Here is a 27,951-nt window from a genome sequence, read left to right on the forward strand (position 1 = left end):
GGACCTCAGTGTTTGGCACGGCACCTGCTTTACAGGTCAGGGCTTTCTTAAGTCTTGTGTCCCGGCTGGTGAGATGCGGGGTGCTGTTATGGTTTCCTGGGGCTGGGGCTGTTAGAGGAGCTTCCTGGGATTTTGCTTGGGGGTGTGTGTTTTGGGGTCATATCGGGTTGCAAGGTTTTTTGGTTTTGTGTGTATTACCGCACATTTGCCCCATCACCAAACCGCACAGGGGGAGGGCTGGGATGAGATGCTAAGCTGTTGTGGGATGGGTTTGGTGAAGCGCGAATGGGCTGAGAAGGAGCTCCACAGTCCGGTGCTGAGGATCCCTCACTTCTGAGCATCAGCTAATGCTGCTTGTGTGGTAACACGTGCCCACAAACTGGGGTGCGGGGTGTTGACCCCCGGCTGTCGGTGCTGCCACAGTAATACACGATGCAAATGAGACTCGGCTGCTGCTGGGGGTGGATTTGGGGTTTGAGGGTTTTTTTGGCTCGAGGCTGAGCTCTGCAGCGGGTGCATCGCGCCAGGCAGGGAACCGAACGGAAAACGAAAGTCATGATGAACAGAAAGGAGGACAGCGCTCTGCACCCCACCCCCGGCCCCCGAGCCCCGTTAAAAAGGAGGCTGCCGGGGGCGCTGGGCTAAGGACCGGGACTGCCGCTCAATATTCACTTAAAACTACGGTGCCACCGCTCCCGACTCTGGACCGAATCTGAGCGCGGGGAATCCCGACCTGCGGGTGAGCAGGAAGGACGGGTGAGCAGCGGCCGCGGGAGCGGCTGCACTTGGGGGGGACAGGATCGCGGGGAGACTCGGCCCCCGATGCGCGGGGATGCGGGGCTGGGACGGGACCGGGGTGTGCGGCTGGTACCCCCGGGAGCGCCCGTCCCGTTCGCTGCGCGATGCGGGTGATTCTGTCCCGTCGGTGCCGCTACCGGTACCGGCACCGGCTTCTGCTGCCCTGAATGCTGCTGCCCGCTCCCCTTGGTGCCCCTTCCCCCTGGTGCCCGGCCCCCCGCCCCGCTGCCTGTCCGTCTTGTCCAGTGCCGGGTCCCCCGTCCCGGTGGCGGTCCCGGTGCCGGCTGGGGCTCCCGTCAGCGCCGGTGCCGATCTCCCCCTCCCGGTGCCCGTGCCGGCTCCTGCTCCCCCCGGTGCCGGCGGGCGGGGCGGGGCGGGGCCGCCGTGATGCAATTTCCGCGAAGTCCGGCCCCGGTTTGAATGCGGGGAGGCCCGAGAAGCGAAACTGCCGCCGGCGGCGAGCCCCCGGGTCCCCGCGGGTCCCCCCACCGCGGCGGCGGCGGCGGTGAGAGCGGCGGGGGGCGTTCCGGGGGGAGGGGAAGCTCCGAGGATGGGCGGCCAGCGGAACGCCCTGGGGGGCTGCAGGAGCGAGGGTGCCCCCGGTAGCCCCGCAGCGAGCCGTGGGGTGCTGCAGGGCGTGCGGGATGCTGCAGGGCGTGCGGGGAGCGCATCCCGCTCAGCCCCTGCCGCGGCTCGCAGCGTCCCTGCCTGCGCTGGGATGCGTTCGGGAGAGGAGGATCATAGCCGGCGTGCAGGTTTTGAGGTGCAAAGCCCTGTTTGGAGAGTGGGGAGAACCCCGGGGGTGCACAGTGCTGCCTTCGCTGAGCGATCCCCGACAGAGATATTCTAACCCTGCTGCCGCCTCAGAACTCCGGGGATGGCATCTGGGAGCTCCCGATGAACTTCTTACAGTTGGATAAAAGCAAATGCAGCGTCCGGGGGTCCACGTGTCTCGGGGCTCTGCACACACTGGAGGGGCTGTGCCTGCACACACACTCGGGCAGCGGTGTCACGGCGGTCACTGCAGCAGCCAGGCTGGTAGTGCCGGCTCTTGGATGGGATGTGGAGGGAGTTGTCTGGTTGAAAAAGGCTGGGAAAGGGGAGCGCCAAGAACTTTGGAGGCTGTTTTTGCACTGGAGGGAGATTCCAGAGGGGTGCGGCTCCGGTGCAGCCAGGAGGTTTGCGGGTGGTGGGGTGGCACTGGCCAGCTTCTGCCAGGCAGCTCCTCTTCCACCGTTTCCACACCCTCCCGGCCAGCCTGGCTGCACTGATCGCTGGTGGGGTGCTGGAGATGCTGGGAAGGTCTTGCACCGTTGCTCTGAGTGCTGCTTGTAGCTGTAGAAAAACTTCCAAGGGCCAGTGCTTGGCTAGGTCTGCTAACCGGGGTGTGGGGCTGCAGCCCCCCGAGGCACAGGGTCCCCTGTCCCCATCCCACTCCCAGCACGCTGATCCACGTCACTTGCTCTGTTTGAGGAGCACTTGGCTTACTCCAGCGTAGCGCGTTGCCCAATATTCTGTCAATAATTAACGAAGCCAAGAGCTCAGAGAAGGGCCACCTTCCTCCTGCTGGGTAGGATGGGTGCGGAGCGTTGGGATGCAGGGGCACGATGAGCATTTCTCTACCACAGCCGTGCTTCCCCTGGCCATTTCCAGGGAAATGTGATTATCTCTGGCTGCAGCGAGCCCTGCAAGGTGCCTGCCAGGGACGATGCTTGGACACAGCATGGCCTGGCCCTGACCCAAAGCATTTTCCTGAGCACGGAGGAAATGCCATCAGCGAGGCCATGGTGTGCTCTGTTTGGGTTTGGTTTTTGGCAAGGCTGGACCAGAGCTGGGCAGAGGGTGTGTGGGACTGTGTTGGTGGTGCCTGGGAGAGAGGCAGAACTCGCAGAGATGGGGCTGGGGGTACAATAAACCAGCCTCTGTCTGTCATGGTTGAGTGGCTTTAAATGCCAGGTTGAGCTTTTCAGGAACATTGTAAAAATGGTTGTTTTTTCTTGAAATATACAAAATTCAGCTTGTAAATCATGGTCTGTGGCTTGCTGGTAAATACCGCTCTCCTTCCACTCTTACCTTCCCTGAAGCATTTGGATTTTGCCCCGTTGACATCAGTTTTATTCCCAATGGGACAGCTGTCTTAGGGCAGAACTCCCTGACCTTCCTTGTGCCTTGCATCTTCTTCCACCCGAGCTTGGATTGCAAAAGTTCCCTTAGATTTTTTTTATTTTTTTTTTCCCTTTCCTAGTATAAGAGTGCTGTAGAGAGAGAACAGCTTTAATTTGGCATCAGCACTAGTGCTGAGCAGACACTTAGAGCGGGATTTGCACTTCCTCTTCCCTCCCACCTCCAGACCCAGAGCATGTTCTGGCAGTTTGCTCAAAATCAAACGCCTTCTTAAAAAAATAAACAGCAGAGGAATTGACCTCTTTAAAGGTGGAATATTCCCTCTTATCTTTTTCCAGCTGGGATGCCCTGCCTAGACATGAATTCTCGTGGCACTCTGGCTGTCCTGCTCGGTCTTTTTGAGTCCTGAAGCGTTTGACGGGGTGGGTCGGTACCGGGGTGCTGCAGGACCGGGTCTCCCGTGAGCTCTGCGGCCGTGGATGTGCCCGGGCCGGGAAGTTCGGCTCCGTGTGCACGGAGCCCAGCGCCAGCGATCAGGTTTCTTCCTCTCCCGTGTGTATAACTGAGGTTTACAGGAGTTTTCCCCAGTTACAGTGTTACACAGATGTCGCACGAACCCCGAGTGCTTTTCCCAGGAGGGATCGGCCGGAGGCGGAGACTTCCAGAGGAAGGAAGGTGGAACTGTAAGGGAGGGATGCCAAAGTGTTCCCGAAAGTGCAGAAGTCAGTTCCACAGGGAATGTCCTGCCCTCGCCAGCTTCAAAGGAGCTGGAAGGCTCTTGGCGGCTGAGCGTGACCCGTGTCCCGCTCCGGGCGATTCGGGAGCAGCCCGGCCGCCGCTGCCTCCGTGTCCCCCTGCCCGTGTCCCCCTGCCCCGGGCAGGCTGAACCTGCGGTCGTGAGTTACAATCAATCCCTCTGCCCTGGCGTCCCGCTTAGCTCCGGCCCATCCCTGATCTCCCGGGAAAAGCCGAGTGGGGATGCTCCCTTGGAGCAAATAGGGTCCCCAAGCTCAAACAGGAGGGATTTTGACCCTCACAAGGTGCAGGATTTTTCCCTCCCGCAGTCCAGTCTGGGTCTCCCCGGACAGTTGCCTGGTTTCCATTGTCCGGGGGTTTTTCTGGTACTCACAGCCTGGAGCAGTTTGGCAGGAGCAGCTCCACGGGGTCTGCAGCCCCACCAGCATCGTGCTGTCTTTGCTGTCTTGCTGGGAATCAGAGGAGCATCCCTCGATGCCCTTGGGCATGAGACAGCTTGTTCCACTCTCCCTCCTCTCTTTATAGGTGCTTATTTTCAAATTTTCCCAAATTATTTCATTTCAGAGCAAAGCATTTTACCTGCATCAATCAGTAATTAGGGAGCACCAGAACCTCAGCTGTGTCTCCAATTTTTCTTTTTCTGTAGTAGAACCAGAACAAACAAAGAGCTCCTGACCCCTGGACTACAGAAAGTTTTATCCAGTGACCATGGCCTTGTTACAGCCAGAGGATAGGAATACCCTGGCTGTCTGCTGCTCGGGGTCACTGCTCTTCTTTCACTGCCAGCCTGCACTGAGTGCTTCAAGCAAAGGTTTGGAAGTGAAAGCGCAGAGCTGAGTCTGGTGATTTAGCTCTGGATGCAGAGCTTGTGGCATGGCACAGTGGCGTGGCACACTGACCCAAATCAAGCCAGCCCTGGCGTGGGAGTCCACCACGGAATCCCACAGCTTCTCAAAATGGAAACCTGCAGCTCTGCCCAGTGCCAGGCTTGCTGCCAGGCCTTGAGAGATAAACTGAGCGGGTGTTTATCCACTGAGCACGTGTCTGACCTGATGCACACAGAGAAGCAGGATTAGATGACACCATGGCTCAGCAGCAGGTGGATGCTGTGACACTGGGATGGGAGGTGAGGAGCTCTCTAAGGGTATGCTGGTGTTTTAGGTAATAAATGACCAAGACAAACTGATAATTAATAAAATCGATTTTTATTTCATGGTCTTAGATAGCTGCAATCAAAGGGACAGTGCCGAGCCCAGGATCAGCACTGGGTGAACACTGATCCAGACTCTACCCTTCAGATCCCTCTGCTCACGCATGTTGTCCCTGTCTGGTTAGCTTTATACAGTTTTTTCTGCCTGGGGCAGAGGTTCTTCTATTCTTCTCCTTGCTTCACATATTCATGGAGTCTCCTTTTCTCTGTGCTGGGCTGGACAAAGCTGTTTCTGGGAAGGGATGAATGCTGATCATGGAGTTACAGGAACCTGGTATTGGGGTGCATGTTCCTGACTATCTTGATCGACTCTGACTATCTTGATAGTAGATATCTCCCATGTATTCATCACTTGGACGTCTCCTGGATGATCCAGGGAAGGGCCCATCTCCACATAGCCACTTTTTCATTTGTAAATGAGGTCTTTCTGCTTGCTGCCATCTGTGGTTTTGCAACCTTTCTCTCGCTGTGGCTTGTGGTTTAAAAACTTTAAGAATTTTTCATAGAAGCACCATTTATTACATATATATTTTACATAAGCACAAATTATTCCATAATATATATTACACTAGGAATGTGGGTGATGCTCCAGCCACTTCCAGGTTGGTGTTTGTTGTCTGAAGCTCCAGCTGGAGCAGCAGCCTCAGCACTCCTTGCCCACTTTCCCCAGCACCCTGTTTATCCCAGAAAAGAGCAAAGGATTCTTAATTAAAAATGCAGAAGCAATGCAAAGTTTTCTTCCTGCTCCATTGTCCACTGGACCTCAGCTGTAAATCTTGCTCTTCCTTGGCATTGCCAGAGTCTACGATGGCTGCTGGCCAGGAGCCCGAGTTGGGTGTTCAGCACGAGGCTGGTGGCTTTTCTTGGCAGCACGCTCTGCCCAGAGATGTGCCCCGGCATGTTCCCTTCACCCTGACTATGTGGCCCAGCCACCAAACCCTGCAGCATCATTTCCAGGGCTGCTTCTGCCCTCTGGTTACCCAGGAAACTGATGGCAAATGCTGGAGCTGGTGGCTGGGAAGGGCAGTGAGCCCTGAGTTGCTTTCCCCACCGCTAGGGCCGAGCCCTCTCAGCTGGATGTCTACCAAGCTGTCAGCTGGAGAGATGCTGGCAGGCTGCTGTTCCAGCATGCCCATCTCCCAGCCTTGGGTGCTGCATCCCAGGAGCAAAGAGGGTGGTTGCTTTATTAATTAATTCCAATTAATCTTTTGTGCTACAGGACGGATAGATTGAGGAGCTGGAGCTGGGTTCCTCCCACTCAATGTGGGGCTGCCTGGCCAACTCAGGGAGGAAAACAGAATAAAGAAAGTTGGCAGGAGGGACCAAGGTGGGCCAGATGCTGGCAGCAGGAAGAGGAAGTTGGATCATTTGTCCATGGTCAGGGGAAGATCAGTGGCTGCTGTGGGGACCGTGCTGGGCCCTCTGGAGCAATTGCTGCTTTGCCACTTTGGATGGTAAATGCTGATGGTCTATAGGGATATTGAGGACCAGGCTGAGCCCTGCTGGCAACCAGCACCACTTGGCAGCCTGATCCCTGTGCAAAGCACTCACCTGGGATCCAGGGTGGCGGGGGAACAGAGCTGGGGGAGAGGGTGCTGAGGCCAAGGTTGCCTGAGTGAGGTTCCTGGCTGTGCCAGTGCCTCTGCATGCACCCAGCCAGGGATTGTCTGATATTTCCTGCTAAGTCACTTGTTCCTTGTTCCTTTGTCAGGCTTCATGAGCTCGCACCGATGACCGGCAGGCGTGCAGTGAGCTAGGACAAGACCACTCGCTCCATGGCACCTCCTCCCCACGGCATCACTTTCTAAGATCTTCCCACCGTTAATTTTGACCCACTCAAGTTGCTGCCAAAGATGCCAACATCCAACGGCCCAAAGGTGCCACTGGGCAGCCTCCAGCAAAAGCTGGAGCTGCTCCTGGTCTGCTCCAAGTGCAGTGTGAAGGAGAATGAGATCACCTACCACCCGCAGGAGGTGGAGCACAAGTGCATGTACGAGATCCTGCTGGCGCGCTGCCGCAGCCGCCGGAGCACAGCATGGAGGAAGGTGTCCCGGCGGCCCGGCTTCCCCAACCCGGCGCGCTACGCCGTCTGCAGGTACTACGTGATGGGCCTGGGCTGCAGCAGGCACAAGAACCAGTGCACTTTTGCCTGGAGCGCGGAGGAGGCCACAGTCTGGAACTTTGAGAGGGAACACCAGCTGGAGCGGCGCTGGCTGAAGGCAGCGGTGCTGCAGGCGCAGCTGGGGGACCAACCTGCTGCCACCCCCCACCTGACTGCCAGTGCTGCCAGTGAGATCACCAGCGAGTTTGGGGGCCACTTCCAGGAGATCTGCAAGCATTGCTTCTTTGGCTGCCCCCAGCGCATCACAGCGGGTGGCTGCGGGCGGCTCTGTGAGTCCCACCGCACCTGGGACCCGCTCCTGGTGCACGTGGTGCTGGACAGCCAGAAGAAGCAGCAGTACACGGCCATCCGGCCCTGCCCCGAGTTCATCGAGACTCTCACCTACTGCTGCTTCGTGTCCCGGGGCCAGCCCTGCCGGCACGGCCCGCAGCGCTGCCAGTACGCCCACAGTGACGTGGAGATGGCCGTCTGGGAGGCCGAGAGGGAGCACGGATTGCTGCGCTCCGACCTGCTGCCATCTGTGGGCACCGGCAGCACCAGCGGCAAGCCAGCAGCGCCTGCGCCCGTCTACTTCTACTGCCGCATCTGCCTGGTGACCTGCAGCTCGCAGGAGAGCTTTGAGAACCACTGCTCCTCCATTGAGCACGTGCAGATGCTCTCGGCCGACAGCTCCATGCAGTGGGTCCACCGTGCACCACCGCTGGGGCTGACCAAGTTCTTGCTGTGTAGCAGGTAAGACATCCAGTAGGGAAGAGGGAAGGGGTGGCAGGGAGCTGCTGGCTCCCGGAGGATCCCCGTGCCACCAGGCATGGGTGGCACCTGGAACACCTCTCTCCTGACAGAGCGGAAGTGTGTGAAATGGGGAACAGCTGCACCAAGGCTCATTCCAAAGAGGAGCTGCAGGAGTGGATCCAGAGGGTGAAGGTTTCTGTGAAGAAAAAGAAGCAGGCCCTGAAGGATGGGCTCTTGTCCTACCAGGACCGGCTCCTTGCTGAGTATCGGATGTGCTCCAACGAGGTGTTAATTGTGAGTGGTGGGCACAGGGTGGGAGCGCTTTGGTCCAGGGCATCACAGGAATTCTCTGGTGTGAGAGCTTGGGAATGGAGCCCACTGCTCAGCTTCCTAATGGGAATGCAAAAAGGGATGTGGCGTCCTCCTTCCTTCATCTCTTTGGAGACAGCAACCTGAGAGCCTGCTCAGGGTACCCAAGCTATGCCGTGGGTCCTCTTGCTTCCCCAAAGCTGCTGACTGGAGACCCGGAGCAGCGGTGGGGAAGGATGGAATATGAGGATGTACTCTTGATCTTTCTTGGGAGGATGTAGCCTACAGGCAAGGATGAAGATGGCACTGTGGAGGGCTTTAAGGTGTGTCTCTGGGATGCTGTCTTCAGTCTCTCTCCTCTCATGACTCCCCACAGATGGCTGAACATGTTGAAGGTGTCCAAGTTATGTGTGAGCAGCCTCTGCATGTGCAGCTGGAGGACAGGAAGAAGAAATACCAATGGCGGTTCAAGGTCCACTCTCAGGTAAGCTCAGTCCTTTGTCGGGTTTTGTTTGGTTGGGGAGCTTTTTAGTTATTACGTCTGCAAGGGGGACAAGAATGGGGATTTGGGATGTTTATATGAGAACAAGTGCTGGGAGCTGCACTGGGGCTGTGTGCAGGGCATGTAGCCACTGTGTCTTCTGTCTTGTGCAGTAGTCCTGGGGCAGACCTGGCTGCTCTTAACACTTCCCCTGTATCATCACAAATAACAATATTCAGCTGCTTTCCTGACCAGGATTTTGTGGATGTTGGGGACAAGAGCCTGTCTTCTCCAAAGTAGATTTCCCATTTACTGCATGCTGGTTGATATTAAACTGAAACCTGAGGTTCTCTGAGACCTTAGGGTAATTGCTGTGTGACTGCATGAGGAATAAGCTGTGGTGAGACTGGCAAAGAGTTTGGTTCCTCTGGCAGCTTTTCCTAGGAAATGCTGCTGGAGCACCTCACCAGCTGCTGGGCTCTTCGCCTGGGCTTCCCTCATTGTGTCCCTGTCTTCTCCTCAATGGCAGATGCGTCTACAGCACGTGGCCCTGCTGAAGCGGGACCCTGGAGTCAACTTCTACTTCTCAGGGAATGGGCTTTCCCGGGGCCTGCAGTACATTTGTGGGGAGCACGTGGCCACCGTGCTCTCCTCGCCCCGCACCGCGCTGGTGGAGGTCAGCTTGGAGTGCTGCGTCCTGGGCATCTTCGAGCAGTGGGTGGTCTTCGACTTCGGCAAGCGCCCCGTCCTCCTGCAGAAGATCAAGGTGAAGGTGGGCCGGCGGGAGACCCCCCAGCACGTCCCCAGCACCAGGGAGAGCAGCCGCCCCGTCAACTTTGTGCGCTGGGACCGGGGTAACCGCGTCATCGTTCCCAGCGTGCCAAAGACTAATGAAGATGTGGCTCTGCTGGCAAAGTACAAACCTCCTGCTCTGGCACTGGATTGCCAAAGTGAGAGTAGTGCAGTCGTTCCCATCACCCGGCTCAACTATCGGGAGAAGATGCACAGCTTCCTCTTCCGTGAGGAAGAAGCTGAGCAGGCTCTGATTGCCAAGTAAGTGCCAGGTGTGAACCCTTTTGGAGTTCCCCTTCACTGGGGACCACAGGCCTGTTGCTAACCCTTGGGGCCATGCTGCTCCTGGGGTCTTCTGTCCATTCTGGTTGAATCTTGTGGTGCCTTCCCAGAAAACTGGAAACCTACCAAGAAGGATGGCTTGCTGGGTCTCATCCTGTGGCCGTGGATTAGCTAGAGCATGGTTTCTGTCCGTATGTGCTTGTGGGGCTGGCAGACCCTCTCTGGGTGTAGGTGGCAATTCCTTCTCCATGGAGGAGGGCTCAGGAACTGACAGATCCTTTCTCTGCTCTTCATTTGGGTGTTTCCTCCTTTCAGACTCAACCTGCGTGTGCTCATCTCGCTGACTCCCATGCTGCAGAGCCTCTCCATGGGGGTGAAGTTTGCTCTCTCTGGGGAGCTGTTTGCTGAAGTGCCTACCCCTTACAACCTCTCGCCAGACACGGACGAGGGGTACCTGCTGATCAGGTCTGTGCCCACCGCCTTCCTGGCGCTTGACCCACCTGTGGACAATCGGGTTTATGAAGTTTTTGTGGAACGTAAAGCCACCACCGAGAAGACTATCTGGCTACAGATACCACGCAGATGCTGCTCGGAGCTAAACTTCAAGGCAAACACCTCCCACAAGGTGGAGATCCAGTTCCAAATAGACCAGCTGCTGTTCCGGCAGTGGCACCAAGCTGTGGACTCCCTCTTTGATGAGAAGCTGGTCCTGCCAGATGTTGCCAGTTGCTCCATCCCCTACTCTCTTGGGTCTCCACAGAGAGGGAACAGCAAGCAGAAACAGGCCATCTCCTTCATCACAGGCCAGCCGACCACCAGCCGGCAGGTCCCACCTCTGCTCATCTATGGGCCTTTTGGCACAGGGAAGACGTTCACCTTGGCCATGGCCACCTTGGAGATCCTCAGGCAGCCCAACACACGGGTGCTGATCTGCACTCACACAAACAGGTTAGCAGGGAAGAGGCAATGAGAACTGTGGGCAAGCTGGTGCATTGCTTGCTGAGGGGGTGAAGGGGAGCCAGGGAGTATGAGCCAGAGCTGAGCTGCCCCTTTCTCAGTGTGCACTTCAATGGCTTGTTTAAATAAATTAGTTTTTGTTGAATTTGTCTTAAACTGCTCTACTTCCTGGTGGGAGGAAGCCTGGTATGGGTGGAAGTCTTTGTGGAAGAGGCAATGCAGACTCAGAGGCCCTGAATGGTTTGGGTTGGAAAGGACATTACAGCTTGTCTTGTTCCAAACCCTTCCCCTAGATCAGGTTACTCCAAGCCCTGTCCATCCTAGCTTTGAGCACTTCACATATTCCATCCTCATCATAAAATGGGAATGTGGCTGGAGAGACAGTTTTCTCCAGCCTTTACTGTGTACTGCGAGAAGTAGAAAGCTGCTGCCTGACCATGCTGGGATAATGTTGTGCTCTAGTTGCCATTGAAGACTGTTTGGCTCTGTGTACATGCCAACCTATTCACTTTTCCAGGTAGATTTTGGGGAAGAGAAAATGCAGATCTGTTCTGAATGCCATTGGATCTACCTTCAGAGAAACCAGGCCAAGACTGTTAAAATTAGAGCAGTTACACTGAAAAGAGTGTCCACATCTGATCCTGCAGGCTGTTACTGCCTCAGTTTTTAATGCATAATAGATGGTGACTGCTAATCTTAGCCTGTTCCAGGCTGTTTGCTTGCACGGAAGCTTCTCCTGTAGGTCTTGTCTGACCAGGAGATGGGGATGTTTTGCTGTCAGAGGAGAGCTCTTTGTCACTTGGTCCTGCACAACATCAGGGCCACAGGTTTTGTTGGGCACATCACAGTTTTCCATAAGAGTGTCAAGAGATGTCGTAGTCTCAAATACCAGTTCCTATTTAAATCATGCTGTTGGAAGAGGCTGGGAACTGGGGGCTGTGTAGGCACTGGTTCCTTTGTGCAGTTGTGAATGTCTGCTGTGACAAGTGTGGTGTCACCAGAGCCAGGAGAGAAACTGGATGTGTGTTGCAGAATGATGAGAGAGAACTTCGTGTCACAGAATTTAAGAACAGCAGCAAAGATTCCTTGATGCTTTTCCCTTTTGTTCCCCTCCAGCGCTGCTGACATTTACATACGGGAGTATTTTCATAACTATGTGACCACGGGGCATCCATGGGCTGTTCCCCTGCGGATCATCTCCAGCGACCGGCCCACCAACATGACGGACCCCATCACCCGGATGTACTGCTGCCTCTCGCCGGACCAGCGCTCCTTCCGCCAGCCCACGCGGGCCGAGATCGACAAGCACCACATCATTATCACCACCTCCATGCTATCCAAGGACCTGAAAGTGTCCCCTGGCTATTTCACCCACATCATGATCGACGAGGCTGCGCAGATGCTGGAGTGCGAAGCTTTGGTTCCGCTCTCCTATGCCACTTTTAACACCCGCATTGTCCTGGCTGGGGACCACATGCAGATAACCCCGAAGCTGTTCTGTGCTGGGGGTGGGCAATCTGCTGATCACACCCTCTTGAACCGGCTCTTTCTGTTCTACAAGAAGGAGAAGCATGAGGTGGCCATGAAGAGCAGGATCATCTTCAATGAGAATTATCGTTCCACTGCCGGCATTATTGAGTTCATCTCCAAGCACTTCTACATCGGCAATGGCAATGCTATCCACGCCAGTGGGAATGTCCCACCCCATCCCGAAATCTATCCCCTCGTGTTCTGCCATGTGTGTGGTGTGGCTGAAAGGGATATCTCCATGCTTTCTTGGCAAAACGTCTCCGAGATAATACAAGTGATTGAGAAAGTGAAGGAGATCTATCAGAGGTGGCCAGATGAGTGGGGTGTCCGGGATCTGAAGAAGATCTGTGTGGTCTCCCATGGGACGCAGGTGCGTAGAAGAATCCTGCATTCCACCTGAGGGGGCTATGCCTGCACTGCTGACCAAACACTCCCTAAGAAAGACCCTTGTAATGTATTTATTAGTATTTGTGCTAGTGAAAATAGGAAATCTGGGGTCTCGTGTGCCTTCAGTGTTTTTTTGAGGCACTCTTCATTTAGGTAGAGTGTCCTGGGTGGCTGGAGAAGAGATGGTGGGATGGCTAAGTTAAACATTTCTATCAGCATCTTCTAGGCAGGTTAATGACAGGGCAGTGGGAACTCTGGCTGAAGTCAGCCCAGATGTGTGGCTGCTTTCAAGTAGTTTGGGGAACCTGCAGCTGGGCAGGATGAGGAACCTGGTGTTTGGAGGGTGGCATTTCTGAGCTGAGTTCACCTGTGCCTCGTTTTTACCAGGTTTCTGCAACAAGACAAGAGCTGAGGAAGAAGCAGCTACAAGAGGTGGTTGTGGAAAACTACGAAAATTTGCCAGGTGTGTGTCTTGTGCAACAGTCCCTCATGCCTGGCTGCATTTTGGGGTGGTCTTCTGTGTGAGAGTCACACACAGCTTTTGCAGTCATGCTGGTGGACATGGGGATCCATAGCAACTACAGCCACGGGGTAACAGGCAAAGGGAAAAGACATTGGGGTATTAGCAGAGGAGTTTCTAACATACATTTTACTCCTTGTTAAAATGCAAAAAATTGGCTATTGTTATGGAAAAATACCTCTATGGGAGGTGCTGCCAGGCAGAGCTACCCTGCCCTCTCAGTGTCTCTGCCATCACCACAGTCCAGTCCACGTAACACCGATTAGGAGGGAGTGCCTTTGGCTGATTTCCATACCCTTCTGATTGGAAGATCTTTGAGTTTGTCTTTTCCTGAGTGAATAAGATTTCACACTGAATTAAATCTGCACCCAGCTGTCAACTCATTTCAAATATATGGACGTTGCTTTGTAGGAGGGTACAAACCCTCTAAGTGCCATTCCAGAGACTTGAGTATGCGTGAATCATGTGAAGCCCTAAGTACCAGTGAGGGAGGCTAGTGACAGAAGTGAATTGAAACCAGGATGGGTACCAATCACAGAACAGCTCACTAGAGGAGGAGTCTCCTGCTCTGGATGACAAGAGAGGGATAAGGCTGGTTTTGTCCTCAAGGACTTAATTTATGACTCATCTGTGTTTTCATTATCTTTTTTTTATTGCGCAGCTGTGACTTTTTGTGGTGAGAATAACTGACGCCAGGGGTTGTTTGTGATCTCCACACCCTTTCTTTGCAGCCTCTTCCCAGCTCTGACATCACTAGGATGCCTCTTGTTGGTTATCTGTTTTGTGATCAGCAGAACTTTTCCTGAGGGGAGAGGGATCCTTGCAAATGATCACTTCTCTTGTTTCTGCAAGACCCTCAGTTCCTCAGGGAATTTGAGATTCACAGCAAACTCTACCCATGTTTGCAAGGAGGGGCTGCTGGTGGCACTGGGCATGCTGGGCTACACTATGAGTGCTCATGGCTGCACTGGTCCAGGGCTCAGCCTTTATCCCATCTCCAAGCTGTCCTTCCCTGGTGTGTGGGTGACGGTGCCTGGTGATGTCCATCCTGGTTCATGCACAGGGGATCTCACGATCCCCAAGAGCTGCTTTACTCACATTGGGTGACCCCCATGTTTCAGCCAAGCAGGGTTACATCAGGGACACAGTGTGGACAGGTGACAGCCAGGCACACTCTTCCCTGCTGGGTTCTCATGAGTGATTTTTTTCCCTTGTCCCCTCTGGTGCAGGGCGTGAGTTTCGGGTCATAATCATCAGCACAGTCCACACCAGCGAGAGCCTGCGCGTCTCAGCCTCCCACCATCTCGAGTTCTTCAACGAGGCCAGAGTGCTCAACACCATCATGACCCGGGCTCAGTCCCTGGTGGTTGTGGTGGGAGACGCCGTGGCCTTGTGCTCCCATGGCCAGTGCAGCAAGGTGTGGAAACGGTTCATCCAGCAGTGCATCGACAAGGGGAGCATCTTCCCGGAGAGCCTGACAATGTCTCAGATCAAACAGGCTGCGTGTGACAAGGAGAGCTGGAGCAGGAGCGTGGAGGGGGACGAGGAGGACAGCGACACAGACTCCTCGAGCTCTGAGGGCGAGAGCATGAATCCCGATGATCCCATCCTCCAGGAGCTCTTAGATGAGAGCAAGAACATGCTGGTGACAGTGTCTGACGAAGGGCTGCTGAATGTGAAGGCTGAGGCTTCAAACCAGCGGAAAGACAAATGGGAGTATGTCAGCTTCTCTTCTCAGATGATGCATCAGTACCTGCATATGCACCCCCAAATGTACAAGAGGTGTGAGCTGGTCAAAGAGGGGTTTGACAGAGCTTCTGCCTTCACCCTCAATGACTCCCCTGCCATGAATATCCAGATCAAAGGCAGAGTTAACTGTGGGACAGCCTTCACTGGGGATGAGGTGCTAGTGGAAATCCTGCAGAACAGCACAGATGACAGCAGCAGCTACCGCCCACAGGGGAGGGTGGTGGGCATCCTGAAGCGTGCCGAGAGAGAACGGACCTTCGTCTGCATGATGGATGAGTTTGATCCCCGTGTGATGATACCCATCGATCCCACTGTCACCAAAATATTCGTCCCGGGGCTGAAGGAGAAACCCAATGTCATTCCCATCCGCAGGCTTGTCAATGGGAAGTACAGAGTGGTCAAGTGTGAGAAGATCAGCCAGGAGACAAGGAGGTGCCAGTTCTTCTGTGTCCAGGTCATCTCCTGGCGGGAAGGCTTTTACTACCCTTTGGGGATAATAACAGAGATCCTGCAGGCAGCATTGACTTTGGAAGAAGGCTTAAAGATCCTTGCCTTGGAGTATGGTTTGGAGAAAAAATACCCAGCTGCTGTCACCAGAGAGTCAGCCAAATACAACTCCAACAGCAACATAAACCTCACCAAGGAAACTCGGAAGGACTGTCGGAATTACATGACCTTCACTATTGACCCCCAGGGTGCCAAGGATTTGGACGATGCCATCAGCGTTAGAGATCTTGGGCGTCACTATGAGATTGGGATCCACATTGCAGATGTGGCTGGCATAATTCCCAAAGGCAGTGCCTTGGACCAGGAAGCAAAGAAGCGGGGTGTCACCTTCTATGCTCCCAAGCAGGAGCCTCTGTGCATGTTCCCACCCAAAATCAGCCAAGATGTCTGCAGCCTCCTCCCGCAGAAAGATCGACGGGTGATCTCCTTGTTTGTCACCGTAGAGAAGGAGACTGATCAGATGTTAAAGGGAATCTTCACCATCTCTGTGATCCGCTCGGACAGGCAGCTGTCCTACGAAGAGGCAGAACTCTGCATTAAGAACTGCTACAGGGGAGCAGCACAGGCCCTTCGTTATGATACCCTGGAGGACTGCATAGCTGTGGCTTATCACTTCTCCAGGATCCATCGGAAGTTTCGGCTGCAGGAGGACTGCTTCTATGACCGGCTGGATGAGGAAAGCTCCCCAGGTAACAGGGGGTCCCATCAGATGATAGAGGAGTTAATGATCATGTTCAATAGTTTCGTGGCCGAGTTCCTCACCAACCAGGAGGTGACCAGAAGCGTCACTCCTCTCCGGTGTCAGTGTGAGCCAAGCCTTGGACAGCTGTCACACATGAAAAACAAGTATAGCCACCTCATTCCTTTGTCCATTCATCTCTTGCATCACCTTGGAGAAATGCCTCCTGGTCAAGAGTCCCCTAAAAATGTGGAATTCAGTCTTCTGGGCCCCATCTGGGAGCACCTGCAGTCAGCTGCTAATGCCCGTGACTTCCAGAAGATGCTCGACCTCGTTGTCACTGATGACATCCACCCAAAGCTGGCTCCCGTGGTCCTGGAGTTCAGGAGGCTGCTCAGCCGCTCCTACTTCTGTCGCTCCAACTCCACGGTGCAGTCGAAGGCCGGCCATTACTCCCTGCACGTTGACTCCTACACCTGGGCCTCCTCTCCCATCCGCCGCTACGTGGATGTGGTGGTGCAGCGGCACCTCCATTCTGTGCTCCGCAAGCAGCCCCTCATCTATTCTGCGGAAGACATTGAGTTTCTCTGTCACGACTTCAACAGGAAGAATAGCCAGGCGATGACGTATGAGAAGAGAGCCCATTCCCTGCAGATGGCCAGCCAGCTGAAGGACCAAGTCCTGCAGAAGATTGCCTTTGTGGTGGATATCGAAGAAGTGAGCAGGTTTTTTAAAGCCCTGTTTCCCCTGAACAACGAGAGTCTTCCGGATCCGCAGAGAATTAGCTACAGGTCCCTTCAGCTGATAGAGCAGCCTGTGTTCATCCAGCAGCGGAGCAGCATCAAGCTGACCTGGAAGAGGAGGATGTACTCTGCAGAGACAAAGGAGCAGAGCCTGCGGGAAGGACCCCTCTGTGACAAGAGTGTCACCCTCTTCCGCACCCAGACGTGGCAAGAGGTGCTGACGGCCATCAGGAACGAGGAGTTTGACAGGGCCGCATCCCTCCTGCAGCAGAGCAAGGAGCTGTACCACCGGCACATAGGCTGGGTGCGGAAGAGCTCCTGCTCCCACTACATGGAGCTGTCCCTGGAGCTGAGCGCCGGCGACGCGCTGTGGTTCCAGCTCACCACTGACGTCAGCCGCGGCTTCCTGGTGCCCTTTGTGCAGCTGTGGTGTGTGACACCGGGGTTTGACGTCTGCCTGCAGCACATGGAGAAGCCAATTGACTGCTTCTCGGCCTATGCCACGCTGCAGTCCAAGGACAGGTACAAGAGCACAACGGAGTACAACAAGGTGTGGGTGCCCATGAGTGCCATGGAGTCTGCGTCGTGTGCCGTGGCCGAGAATGACTCAATTGTCATCTGTGATGTTAAAATAAAGTGGGCAAAGCAAAGGACAAGCAAAGGACAGCTGCAAGGGAGCTTTTTGCTGAACAAGAAGTGGTTGGAGAACTGCTCCATTGAAGTGGACTTCCTCCACTGTTACCTGTGCATTCGTTTAGGTGGGCTGAAGCTTCCCAAGAGCCCTCAAAGCGATGAGGAATGCCTTAGCCATGGCCTCCAGAGCCTGTCTTTGCTTGACAATGGCAAATCAGAGAACAAACTTGTGGTTGATCCCGATACCTACACCTGGGTGGCTCATGGGGTCACAGAGGAGTTCAATGATGACGAGAAGTCGGACAGGTCTGGTTGTCAGACTATGAATTTTTACATCCACTATATGTCTATGGAGACCATCCCTGTGGAGATCTCACAGGATTCTGCGAGGTTCACAGTGGAGCTCATTCCAAAGATGCTGCCAGACATGTAAGTGTGCTCTGGTTAATGTGGCTTCCCACAGGACGCCCCTGCTGCACACCCAGGGCTTTCCTCACTGCTGTGGCTGATCCCCTGAAAAACCTGCCTTTATTCTTGCTCTGACTGGCCATACTGTTGGGCTGTGGGTCTTTGGAGGGGGTGGCAGCACTCCTCATATCTGTTCTCCAGAGGGTCTCATGCTCTTCTGGTTGTCCCTGAGAATGGGGAGATAAGGGAAGGTGGTGAAATTTCCCTGGGCACCTGTTTCTTATGCTATTGGGTTGCTGCAATATGTGTTTTAAGAGGCCAAGTGAAGACCTGGAGTGTGATTTTCTCAGTGGAAGAGTTCCCTGATTTCTAAATCATTCCTCTTTGTTGTTGCTGCAAAGCAAGTTCTGCTCTTTTAAAATCAGAGCTGATGCCTAGCTTGCCCTTCCTTGTACACAGCATAGGCTGCTATGCACCCCCAGTGCTGCAGCACTCTCAGGGCAGAATGTGCTTCCTTTTGCATCGTGAATTTTAGGAAATATTGGAAGCTAATCCAGTAAAATTGTGTGGGCCATAATAAAACAGACTTAGGACAGGAGCTGTGTTGCTTGCTCTCAACATCTTTGCGGGCTCAGCTCTTCAGTCAGTTAACAAATGGTCCCAGATGCAGAGGAGCAGAATAAGTTTAAGTTATTTGTGGTTTAAGTTCTTTATGGAAGGAGCTAATGCAACAACAAAGCAGAGAGAAGGAATAAGTAAGGCAGTTAAGCAAAGCTGTATTTGCTATTTTATACTGCATTCCATTCATTCCTATTTTTTCTTGTCTGTCAGACGGAAAGAAAAGGCACTTTGGAAGCTCAAGTATGCTTCTGACCTTGCTAAATGCATAGCCCTTGGCCACGAACCTCCTCAAAAATGTAAGTGCAAATATTAACCTTTCTTACCTTGTGGCTACTTGCTTCTGGCCAGGCAGGTGCCCTGGCAGTTTCTGTGGGCCCTTGCCATAGGGGTGGTGCTCCCACACCGGGAGGTTCCCCTGACAAGGGGATGAGACGAGCTGCTATGTCATTTGGGATGCCCTGCTGGTGGCTGGCACAGCTGAAATTGTCATCCCCAGGACTCTCAGAGATGGTTCATGAGCAAAGTATCATGGCATGGGACAAGGATTATTTCTAGGTGGTCTTGTAATGGGCCACCATCACTAGGTACCTGCTGCACCCTCTTGCTGAATCACTTCTGTGCTGCCCTCAGTAACCTTCTTTAAATTTGTTTTCTTGGCTCTTTGCTGTAACAGTGACAACATCCAGATTCCTGCAGCAAAAATCCTTTGATATCCCTGACAGTAACTGGAAACTTAACAAGAGTCAGAACCAGGCTGTTCTGGATGCTCTAAAAAATTCCTTCATGCTCATCCAAGGCCCACCAGGTAAGGGGGGGACAGCAGAACGTACCTGCTGTGGTATGAATCCCAGGTGAGAGGTGAATTGCTGCTTTCCATAGGACCATTGGTAGAGCCAGGAGAAGGGAGCATGGGTTGGCATCACCCACAGCTGTACAAGGCAGTCCCCTCCGTTCTTGATTTTATTTCGTGACTGATCAGCTGGATGCAGATCCAGAGCATGAGTGTTGTGGTTAAAATGTTCTCAGCATATTCCTTTTTTTTTTTCTAGGCACAGGGAAGACTGTTGTTGGAACTCACATTGTCTACTGGTTCCACAAACTGAATGAGGAGAGTGTTGAGAAGGACCAAACACCGTGCTTTGAAGATGAAAAGGACAAGAAGGCAAAGTGCATCTTGTACTGTGGCCCATCCAACAAGTCTGTTGATGTTGTTGCTGGTAACTATCATCTTTCCAGCCCCTGAAGTGGCTTGTACTGGTGGGAGGGAGAACATGTGGTGTGGAGGGGCCACAAGTGGGGCTGGTCCTTATGGAAGACCCTGCACTGCAGGGCGAGGACCAGTGGAGATGGGATGGTGAGTGAGGGACAGGGAGAGACAGGCCTGAGCACCACCAGTGCCTGGTGCTGTCTGAGCAGACCTGCCCTCCTTCTGCAGAGATGCTGCTGAAGATGAAGGACCTGAAACCACTGAGGGTGTATGGGGAGGCCATTGAGGCGATGGAATTCCCATACCCGGGCAGCAACCGGAACATCTCCCGTAAATCCCTACGGGATGCAAAGCCAAAACGTGAGCTCAGGTAGGACAACATGGCCCTGCAGGCTTCTAGGGTGCTGGGGAGAGGTGGCTTTTGTGTCAGTGACACTGAACAAACCAGAGCAAATAGTTTTATTCCATCGCTGCAGAGCAGCAGTGGTGGAATGAAACTATTTGCTTTCTAATTAATTAGTAGTGAATTTTTTCAAGTGAATGTGTACACTCTAATGTGGCACCTAGTCAGGAAATCCAGGTTGTTGAAAAGTCCCTAGATGTTTTCATCTCCTTTTGGAACAGCCCTGAACACCTCTGACTTAATTCCTGCTTGCAGCTGCTAAAGGGAAGTGGTGGTATTTTATGTCCTCAAGGTTGAATTATTTGGTCTACAAAGATGGGAAAGTCTGGCTGTGCGTTTTTTAGCTAATGGGGTTTCTCCACATAGGCGGGTGGTGTGGTCTGCTTCACTGTAGAAGAAATTACTGAGGTCTCAGTGTTGAGGGAAAATATTTATATATTGACTCTTTATTCAGTAAAATAATCCTGCATCATCGCATCCGGCGGGCACCCAGCCCCTTCTGGCAGAGGATCTGTCACTTTGACGCTCGGGTGAGGAATGGAGAGGAGATCACAGAAGAAGAAACAAAGGAGTGAGTAGGAAGAGACCCTGGTGAGAGATGGCTGACTTTGACTGTGTGCCACCTCTGAAGCACAGAGTAATAAACTGTGTGTTCAGAATAATGATAAAAAGTGATGAGCTCGAGGTTACAGGTACAGCATAGAGCCTCAAAATCACTTTTGCACTGGTGCTGTTGTCCATCTGGACCAAAATTCCTATTCTGCCTGTGTGACCCTTGAATCCTTCACCCAGACCCCCTGCCCTGTTGAGTTCAGGACAAAGTACATTTCCTACACTGTCCATTCAAAGCCCTTTTCTGAGAGCACCAGCTCATCTTGGGGAGGAAGGTGAAGCCATAAACATTTGGTAAAGCACAGCCTCTGCCTGGTTCTCGTGTGAGGAATCTGGAGGTGTTTCCCTTATTCATAACTTGGTGTTTTCTGCATCAACGCTAGGTACAAAAGTTGGTTGTCACAAGGTCGTTCGTATCAGCTGGCACGTCACGATGTCATCCTGTGCACCTGCTCTACCTCGTCTGCCAGCGCCCTGGAGCACCTCAATGTCAAGCAGATAATCATTGACGAGTGTGCCATGTCCACAGAGCCCGAGACCCTCATCCCCTTGGTCTGCCACCGCCGTGCTGAGAAGGTATGTCCCTGCCAAAGACGTGTCCCTGGGACAGCTGCTCAGGGCTCTCAAACCTTTTCCATCCCTTACCACGCTGCTTTTACAAGAACTGTTAGGATTTTAAGGTTTGTGCTTCTTTATGGGGTGGGTATTGCTGCCACCGAAAAAATATTCTGGCTCAGGTACAAAGTATTAACATGACAAGAAGCATAGACACAGTTAGGGCTGTTCAGCCTGGAGAAGAGAGGGGTTCAGGGAGACCTTAGAGCCCCTTACAGTGCCCAAAGGAACTCCAAGAGCAATGGAGAATGACCTTGGGGGCATGGAGTGACAGGACAAGGAGGAATGGCTTCACACTGACAGAGGACAGAGTTACATTGGCTATTAGGAAAAAATTCTTCCCTGTGAGGGTGGTGAGGCACTGGCACAGTGAGCCCAGAGAAGCGGTGGCTGCCCCATCCTTGGAAATGTTCAAGGCTGGGTTGGATGGGACTTGGGCCAGCTTGGTCTAGTGGAAGGTGTCACTGCCCATGGCAGGGGGTGGAACAAGGTGAGCTTTAAGGCTCCTTCCAACCCAAACTATTCTGTGACTCTAGAATTCTATGGTTCTTTGTGTTCCTCCCATCAGATGGAAACATTATCTAGGACAGGACCTTTATGTCATGTCCAATGTGGTCTTTGGCTGAGGTTGCTGTAACATAAATAAGTACCACCAAATATTTGTGTGCAGACAGCCTCTCAAAGAGCTGACGGCCTTTACAGTGCCACCACCTCGCAGCTGAGGTGTCTGCTCTTCCTTCCAGGTTGTTTTGCTGGGGGATCACAAACAGCTGCGGCCCGTGGTTAACAATGATGTCTGCAAGACTCTTGGCATGGAGACGTCTCTCTTTGAGCGCTACCAGGAGCAGGCGTGGATGCTGGACACGCAGTACCGCATGGTGAGGCCCTCCAGTGGATTGTCTTCTCTCCATCACAGAAAATCGAGGCTTGCCTTAAGCATCAGATAGTCTCCACTAGTGCTTCCCCTTCCTAGACACAGGATTATATCTTGGAATATGCCAGTGCCAGCTCCAGCAGAATGGCATTGTGCTGAAGCCTGCCCAGAAAGATGCTGCAGGCTGAGAAGTTCACTGGGTTTTGTTCACCTCAGATTCCCTCCTTTTCTCTGCCAGCACAAGAGCATTTGTGAGTTCCCATCCCAGGAGTTCTATGACAGGCGGCTGAGAACATGTCCTCAGCTTTCTCGGAAAACCAGCGTGCTCCACCACAGAGATAACAACTGCTGCCCCATCATCTTCGGGCACGTGGAAGGGAAGGAGCACTCCCTCATGATTTCTACTGAGGAAGGAAATGAGAACTCCAAAGCTAACCTGGAGGAAGTGGCACAGGCGGTGAGCAGGGGCCTGGGGAATTGCTGGGGATGCAGAAGGGAGGGTGATATGCTGGAATTGTGGAGGGATGATAAAGATACAAAGATCAACAGTGTCTGCCTGGTACCTCCTGGGTCTGGAGCACACCAGGATGCCCCTGGGCAGACGCAGGTGTAGGACAAGGTGATGGTGAGGCAGGCACCATGGCTGGCCTGGGGAGGGGTGCTGGGGGCTCTTCCCTCCGGGCTGCTCCCAGGTGAGCAGGACGCTCCCAGGTGAGCAGGACGCTCGTAGGTGAGCAGGATGCTCCCAGGTGAGCAGGTGAGCAGAACGCTCCCAGCTGAGCAGGAGGCTCCCAGGTGAGCAGGAGGCTCCCAGGTGAGCAGGATGCTCCCAGGCGAGCAGGACGCTCCCAGCTGAGCAGGACGCTCGCAGGTGAGCAGGACGCTCGCAGGTGAGCAGGATGCTCCCAGCTGAGCAGGACGCTCGCAGGTGAGCAGGAGGCTCCCAGGTGAGCAGGATGCTCCCAGGTGAGCAGGACGCTCGCAGGTGAGCAGGACACTCCCAGGTGAGCAGGATGCTCCCAGGTGAGCAGGACGCTCGCAGGTGAGCAGGACGCTCGCAGGTGAGCAGGACGCTGGTCTCGCAGGTGAGGATAGCCAAGCAGCTGACACTAGATGGCACCATCCGGCCGGAGAGCATCGCCATCCTGAGCCCCTACAGCGCCCAGGTGTCCGAGATCAACAAGAGCCTGCAGAGGGAGGGCGTCCGCGGGGTGACCGTCTGCACCATCATGAAGAGTCAAGGTGAGGGCACAGGAGGGGGAGCGTTGGGTCTGTCCCCTCCTGCCTTCCTGAGGAGCTGCTCACAGATACAGTCTCCGAGCAAACCCTACCCCAGGGTCATTTCAGCCGTGGAAGACCAGATTTCTGGGTGATTTGTGATTATAATAAATCCTTTAGAAGCCTCTGGAGTGCTTGGGCAGGGTGAGGCTGCTGAAGGCAGGAAGGCGAAGGATCTGTAGTGGAAGATTTCTAGTGAAAGGTTCCCTGCCCATGTCAGGGAAGTTGGAACACAGAATGTCCCTTCCAAACAAAACCATTCTGTTATTCTGTGCTTCTATATCTGAAAAGGGTGTTAGAGAACTGCCAGAAGACTTCTGTTCTCTTTGGAAAGCAACGACCAGGAGTCCAAAGGCCTCCAAAGCTGGAGAAACCCAGAGGGTGGCAGTAGAGAAATGAGTGTCCTGTGGGGTAGATGCTTCCATCTATGGCCAGATGCTTCCCTCTAAGAAAATCTGGATTGTTTCCCCTTTCTAGGAAGTGAATGGAGATATGTGATCCTGTCAACTGTACGGTCCTGCCCCCGGTCTGAGATCGATAGGAAGCCCACAAAGAGCTGGCAGAAGAAATACCTGGGGTTTATTACTGACCCAAACCAGGTCAATGTCGGCATCACACGAGCTCAGGAAGGGCTCTGCATCATAGGTTGGTATCCTTGGACCATGCACAAGCCTTCAGGGGAATGGGATTCTTGGATAAAGGGATGGTGATCCAAACTAGTACAACCAGTGATCTTGGTTTATTCTTATGCCCTTTAGTCTGGGGTTTTGAAACTGGGGAATCTGGGCAAAGCCCATTCATAACTTGAATACAGCAAGTATAGTTAGTTTTTCTCACCCTTTGTTTTGGACCATGGTGTTTCTATTGCTTTCATGCTAGAACTCTGTCCTAACAAAAATTTGGCTTCTCATTTTACTCCTAATCATGCTGGTGTAGGCTGTGATGTGTAAGGATGCTGCTCACAGACATGACAGCATGGAAAAGGGAGCTGGGATTTCACAGATATGCCCCTGCAAGTGACCCAGCACGCTCAGCTAGAGATTATAGACACAAATGGTATCAGCCAAACCTCTTTGAGCCACTAACCTGCTGTCCCCATCCTGCTGCCCACAGGGAACCGGTACCTCCTGGAGTGCAACCCTTTGTGGAAGAGACTGGTGCAGCATTACTACCGCCACAACAGCTGCACTGCAGCCCAGGAGATCCGTGTCAGGAGGAACCCAGCCCGCTCCCGGTGAGGATGGGCCCTCTCTGCCTGAACTGCATTCTGTGTGCCTTGGGAAGGACCAAATCTTCCCATTGTTCAATGACCTACGGAGCCAAACGCAGCGGGGGATCTGGGAGCTACCAGCACTGTGACAACTCGGCTTCAGCGTCTGCTTCAGCGTCTTGAGGTGTTTTTAATCAGTGCAATCTTGGGCAGGAACTTTCAATTCTAGCAAACCAAAAAGGCATTGAAGGTAGATGATGGGCATGTGACTTTACTGATGGTGATACTGTTTTTGTAACTGTAAGTTGCTCAGCAGAACCCTCATCCTGCTGCAGCTGCAGTTTGGGGGGACCAAATATTTACTCCAGCTGTCAGGGTTGCACTTTGGGGATCAAATGCTCAGTCTGTTCATCGGGGTGGAACAACTGTGTGCAGTGGAGCAGTGCAGCAAGATGCTGTTTGACGTGGAGGACCAAAGCTTCTGAGCACTGCCTCTCATTTTAAATCCAAGGACAAAAGATTTTTAAGACTTCCCACTTTTTACTTTTTTTTTTTTTTAAATGATGGAGGAAAGCAATCAGAGATGCATGTACCACTCTTTGTCTAGCCAAAATGATGTTCTCTGAGCATGTAAATATCGCAGCGGCAAGGCCAAGGTGATTTTGTAAATAGATTTAAGTGTTCTTTGTACAAAAGAAGTTGTCCTCACCAGCATAAAGGCAATGAAAAGCGGGGACCTCTCCTACTAGGAAACGTTGGGATTTGTCAACCCATTTTAAACTGTTCAGAATTTTATTTGAAATCTCCTGTTGATCCTCCCTCCCTTTCCTACCCCATTTTTTTTAAAGCTGCTTTTAATTTATTAACTTTTAACTCTGTGAATTTGTTTCACAGCCTTATGGCCTGAGTTTTTAAGAGCAGTGAAGGAGTGTATGCCTATAATGTATTTTTATATTTTCTGTAGCCAAACTGCTGTGAGCTGGAAGCTGTGGTTCACTAGAGAGGCTGCTTTCACCCAGTGACATGTGGCTGGTAGAGATGTATTGTGGTGAATGGTGCCCTCTGAAAATCATGGAGCTGCTTTTGAAAGCCTGACAATTTTGAGGGGCGGTGTCTTTTATCTCATTTCAATTCTGAATGTGTGAAGGGCCTGCCTCGGCTCTCCCTAAACCACATGCTTGGCTGTCCTTAGGTGTTCATGTGGGATGGAGCTGAGATGCAATCACACAGGTTTTCCTTGTGGTGTGGATGCCGGTGATGTCACAGCGCTATGGCAGGAGGAATTTTGTCCTGTTTGCAACTGAAATCCAGTGTGGTTCTTTCCCATGTGGAGGAATGGCAATAGGAAAGCATTGTGTCTGTAAAAGTCTCAATTTAACACTGTGTTTCTTCTCATGACTCTCTGTTAGACTTGCCTCCAGAACCTATGGGGAGGTTTTGTTGTTCTCTTCCTAGTCTAAGTTGCCTTCTTGCAGTCTCTTTTTGGGGGGTTTGAGCTGTATGCCAAAGACCACCCAGGCTTGCTCTTGTCCTACTGAAACATAAAAGTGGCATATGGCTGGCAATTCTGTGAAGGATAAAAACCCATAGGAAGTATCTCCTGCTGGTTCTAAAGATGCTTGGTAAAAGCTAGTAAGGTGTAAAATTCATTGTTTCTCTTTGAAGTCATCCTGCATGGGATCTTAAAGGATTCTGCACCAGCCGGATTAGCAAATATTATTGCAATTCCAAAATAAGATTGTCTGTGCATCATTCTTTGGACTACTGATATGAAATCATCTAGCTCCAAGATGAGATTTGCAAAAAATGCTGGAATTGTTGGGATAACTACTTTAGCACTGTGCCAGCTTCATTTAACAAAGCCACCTTGATTCCTTTAGAACTGTGGGTCTCATTTTCATTATCTCCTGTAAGTGAAGAGTTTCTCTCCTGGGTTTTGTGCTGGTTATTTCATACATGTAACACAAACAAGGAGCCTCACCCTTGATGTAGTGGCTTAGTCAATGCTCTTGGAGGGGGTTTGGCCAAGAGGGAGCCCTTATAAAGCAATTCCCTTTGTCCTTAGTGAGGAAAAAAGTGTTTATTTCTACTCCTTGGAGGTAGAATGAAATGTTTTGCTTGGTAACATCTGTGTTGCAAGAGAACATATATATAGGTTATTTTTTTTTTTCCTCTGAGGATGTATTTTATAACTGGTGATTAGGAAATGCACCCAAGCAGCAGTTACAGCCAGGCTGGGCCCTCGGGCTGCTGGTGTTGTCAGGAGGTCATGCAATAGTCAGGGATAGCAGAAAGTGCAATTAAACTTTTTATAGACTGTAGTGACAGCTGAGTATCATGTTCTTGTCCTTATGCTCATGGAGTGAATCACAGAAATCAATAGAGGAAAAAAAGTTCAAATTAGCCTGGTTTCATTTGCATGCAGAATTTTGAATTTACTTTTGGAAGAATTTTATGTTTGAGCAATATTCTTAAAATACCAAACTTTTGGTAATCCTAATAGGAACACCCTGGCAGTGTGGTGCCCAGGGCATCTGTCCAGTCACAGGCTCCGTGTTCTCCACAGTCAAAGACAGAAGCACATGGCTGCAGGACACAAATGCCAGTTCATCCAACAGCATTAACTTAATTTCCTTAGCATGAGCTTGAGCACAAATTGAACAAGGGGAACCTGTGCAGGCAGCCAGGAGTGAGCCCAGCATCAGGTGGGCTGGACTGTTTTTGAGGATTTGGACAGATCTGTGTAGGACAATCAATTTACTGCAATAAATCGATGGGGTTTTTAAAAATAGAAATGAAATGTCAAGTATCATGAAGTCTGAATTAAGGAACTTGAAATGGGGCAGGTTTTTATCTTTTGTATGTCTGTGACTTGCAGCAAACCTCAAATGACCTTTTGGATACCAATATTTTTATCTGCTTTGACTGTTCATAAGAATGAATCTCAACATTCCTTTTTTGATATTTAAGCCATAATTGTAAAAATTATTTGAATTTATTTAAATAATAAATTTTATTACTAAAAGGTCTGTTTATGTGATGGTTTGACTAGAATCTGTGTGGGGACAGCTCTGTTTGGACTGAACCAAGTGGTAAAAAAGAAAACATTAACTTCAGGTTTTTGGCAGATTATTTATTGTATTTATTGTTGGGGATTATTTATTGTATTTATTGTTGGGTTTTGGTTGGTGTTTTTTTTTTAATTAAAGTGATCTTTTCATGCACTATAGAGGGGTGAGGTCATGCTTAGGTACCTATATGGCACAGGGTGTAGATGGTGAGAGAAACCAGTGATGGACATAAGGTTGGGTGGGTGATTTGAAGAGCTTAAGAATTGAGTTCAGGTATTTTGGAGGAAGGACAATACAAACCCAAAACATCACTGGAAGAAGCTGACACTGAGCATCCTTCA

General features: G+C 52.2%; 1 protein-coding gene across 1 annotated transcript; it reads left to right on the plus strand.

The window, feature by feature from the left end:
- Positions 1-1,208: 1,208 nt before the first annotated feature.
- On the plus strand, positions 1,209-27,564 carry HELZ2 (helicase with zinc finger 2). Its single transcript, XM_021527339.3, has 20 exons — positions 1,209-1,303; positions 6,600-7,742; positions 7,853-8,036; positions 8,428-8,535; positions 9,062-9,585; positions 9,922-10,554; positions 11,680-12,463; positions 12,868-12,943; positions 14,230-17,740; positions 18,551-18,636; positions 19,014-19,145; positions 19,390-19,557; positions 19,776-19,917; positions 20,405-20,521; positions 20,946-21,138; positions 21,921-22,055; positions 22,290-22,508; positions 23,137-23,293; positions 23,807-23,974; positions 24,443-27,564. The coding sequence occupies exons 2-20, from the start codon at positions 6,742-6,744 to the stop codon at positions 24,565-24,567; spliced, it is 8,463 nt and encodes a 2,820-aa protein (XP_021383014.2). The 5' UTR covers positions 1,209-1,303; positions 6,600-6,741; the 3' UTR covers positions 24,568-27,564.
- The last annotated feature ends 387 nt before the right edge of the window (positions 27,565-27,951 follow it).

This window comes from Lonchura striata, chromosome 17 (assembly GCF_046129695.1).
Source record: "Lonchura striata isolate bLonStr1 chromosome 17, bLonStr1.mat, whole genome shotgun sequence".
In the NCBI taxonomy this organism is placed as follows: Eukaryota; Metazoa; Chordata; class Aves; order Passeriformes; family Estrildidae; genus Lonchura; species Lonchura striata.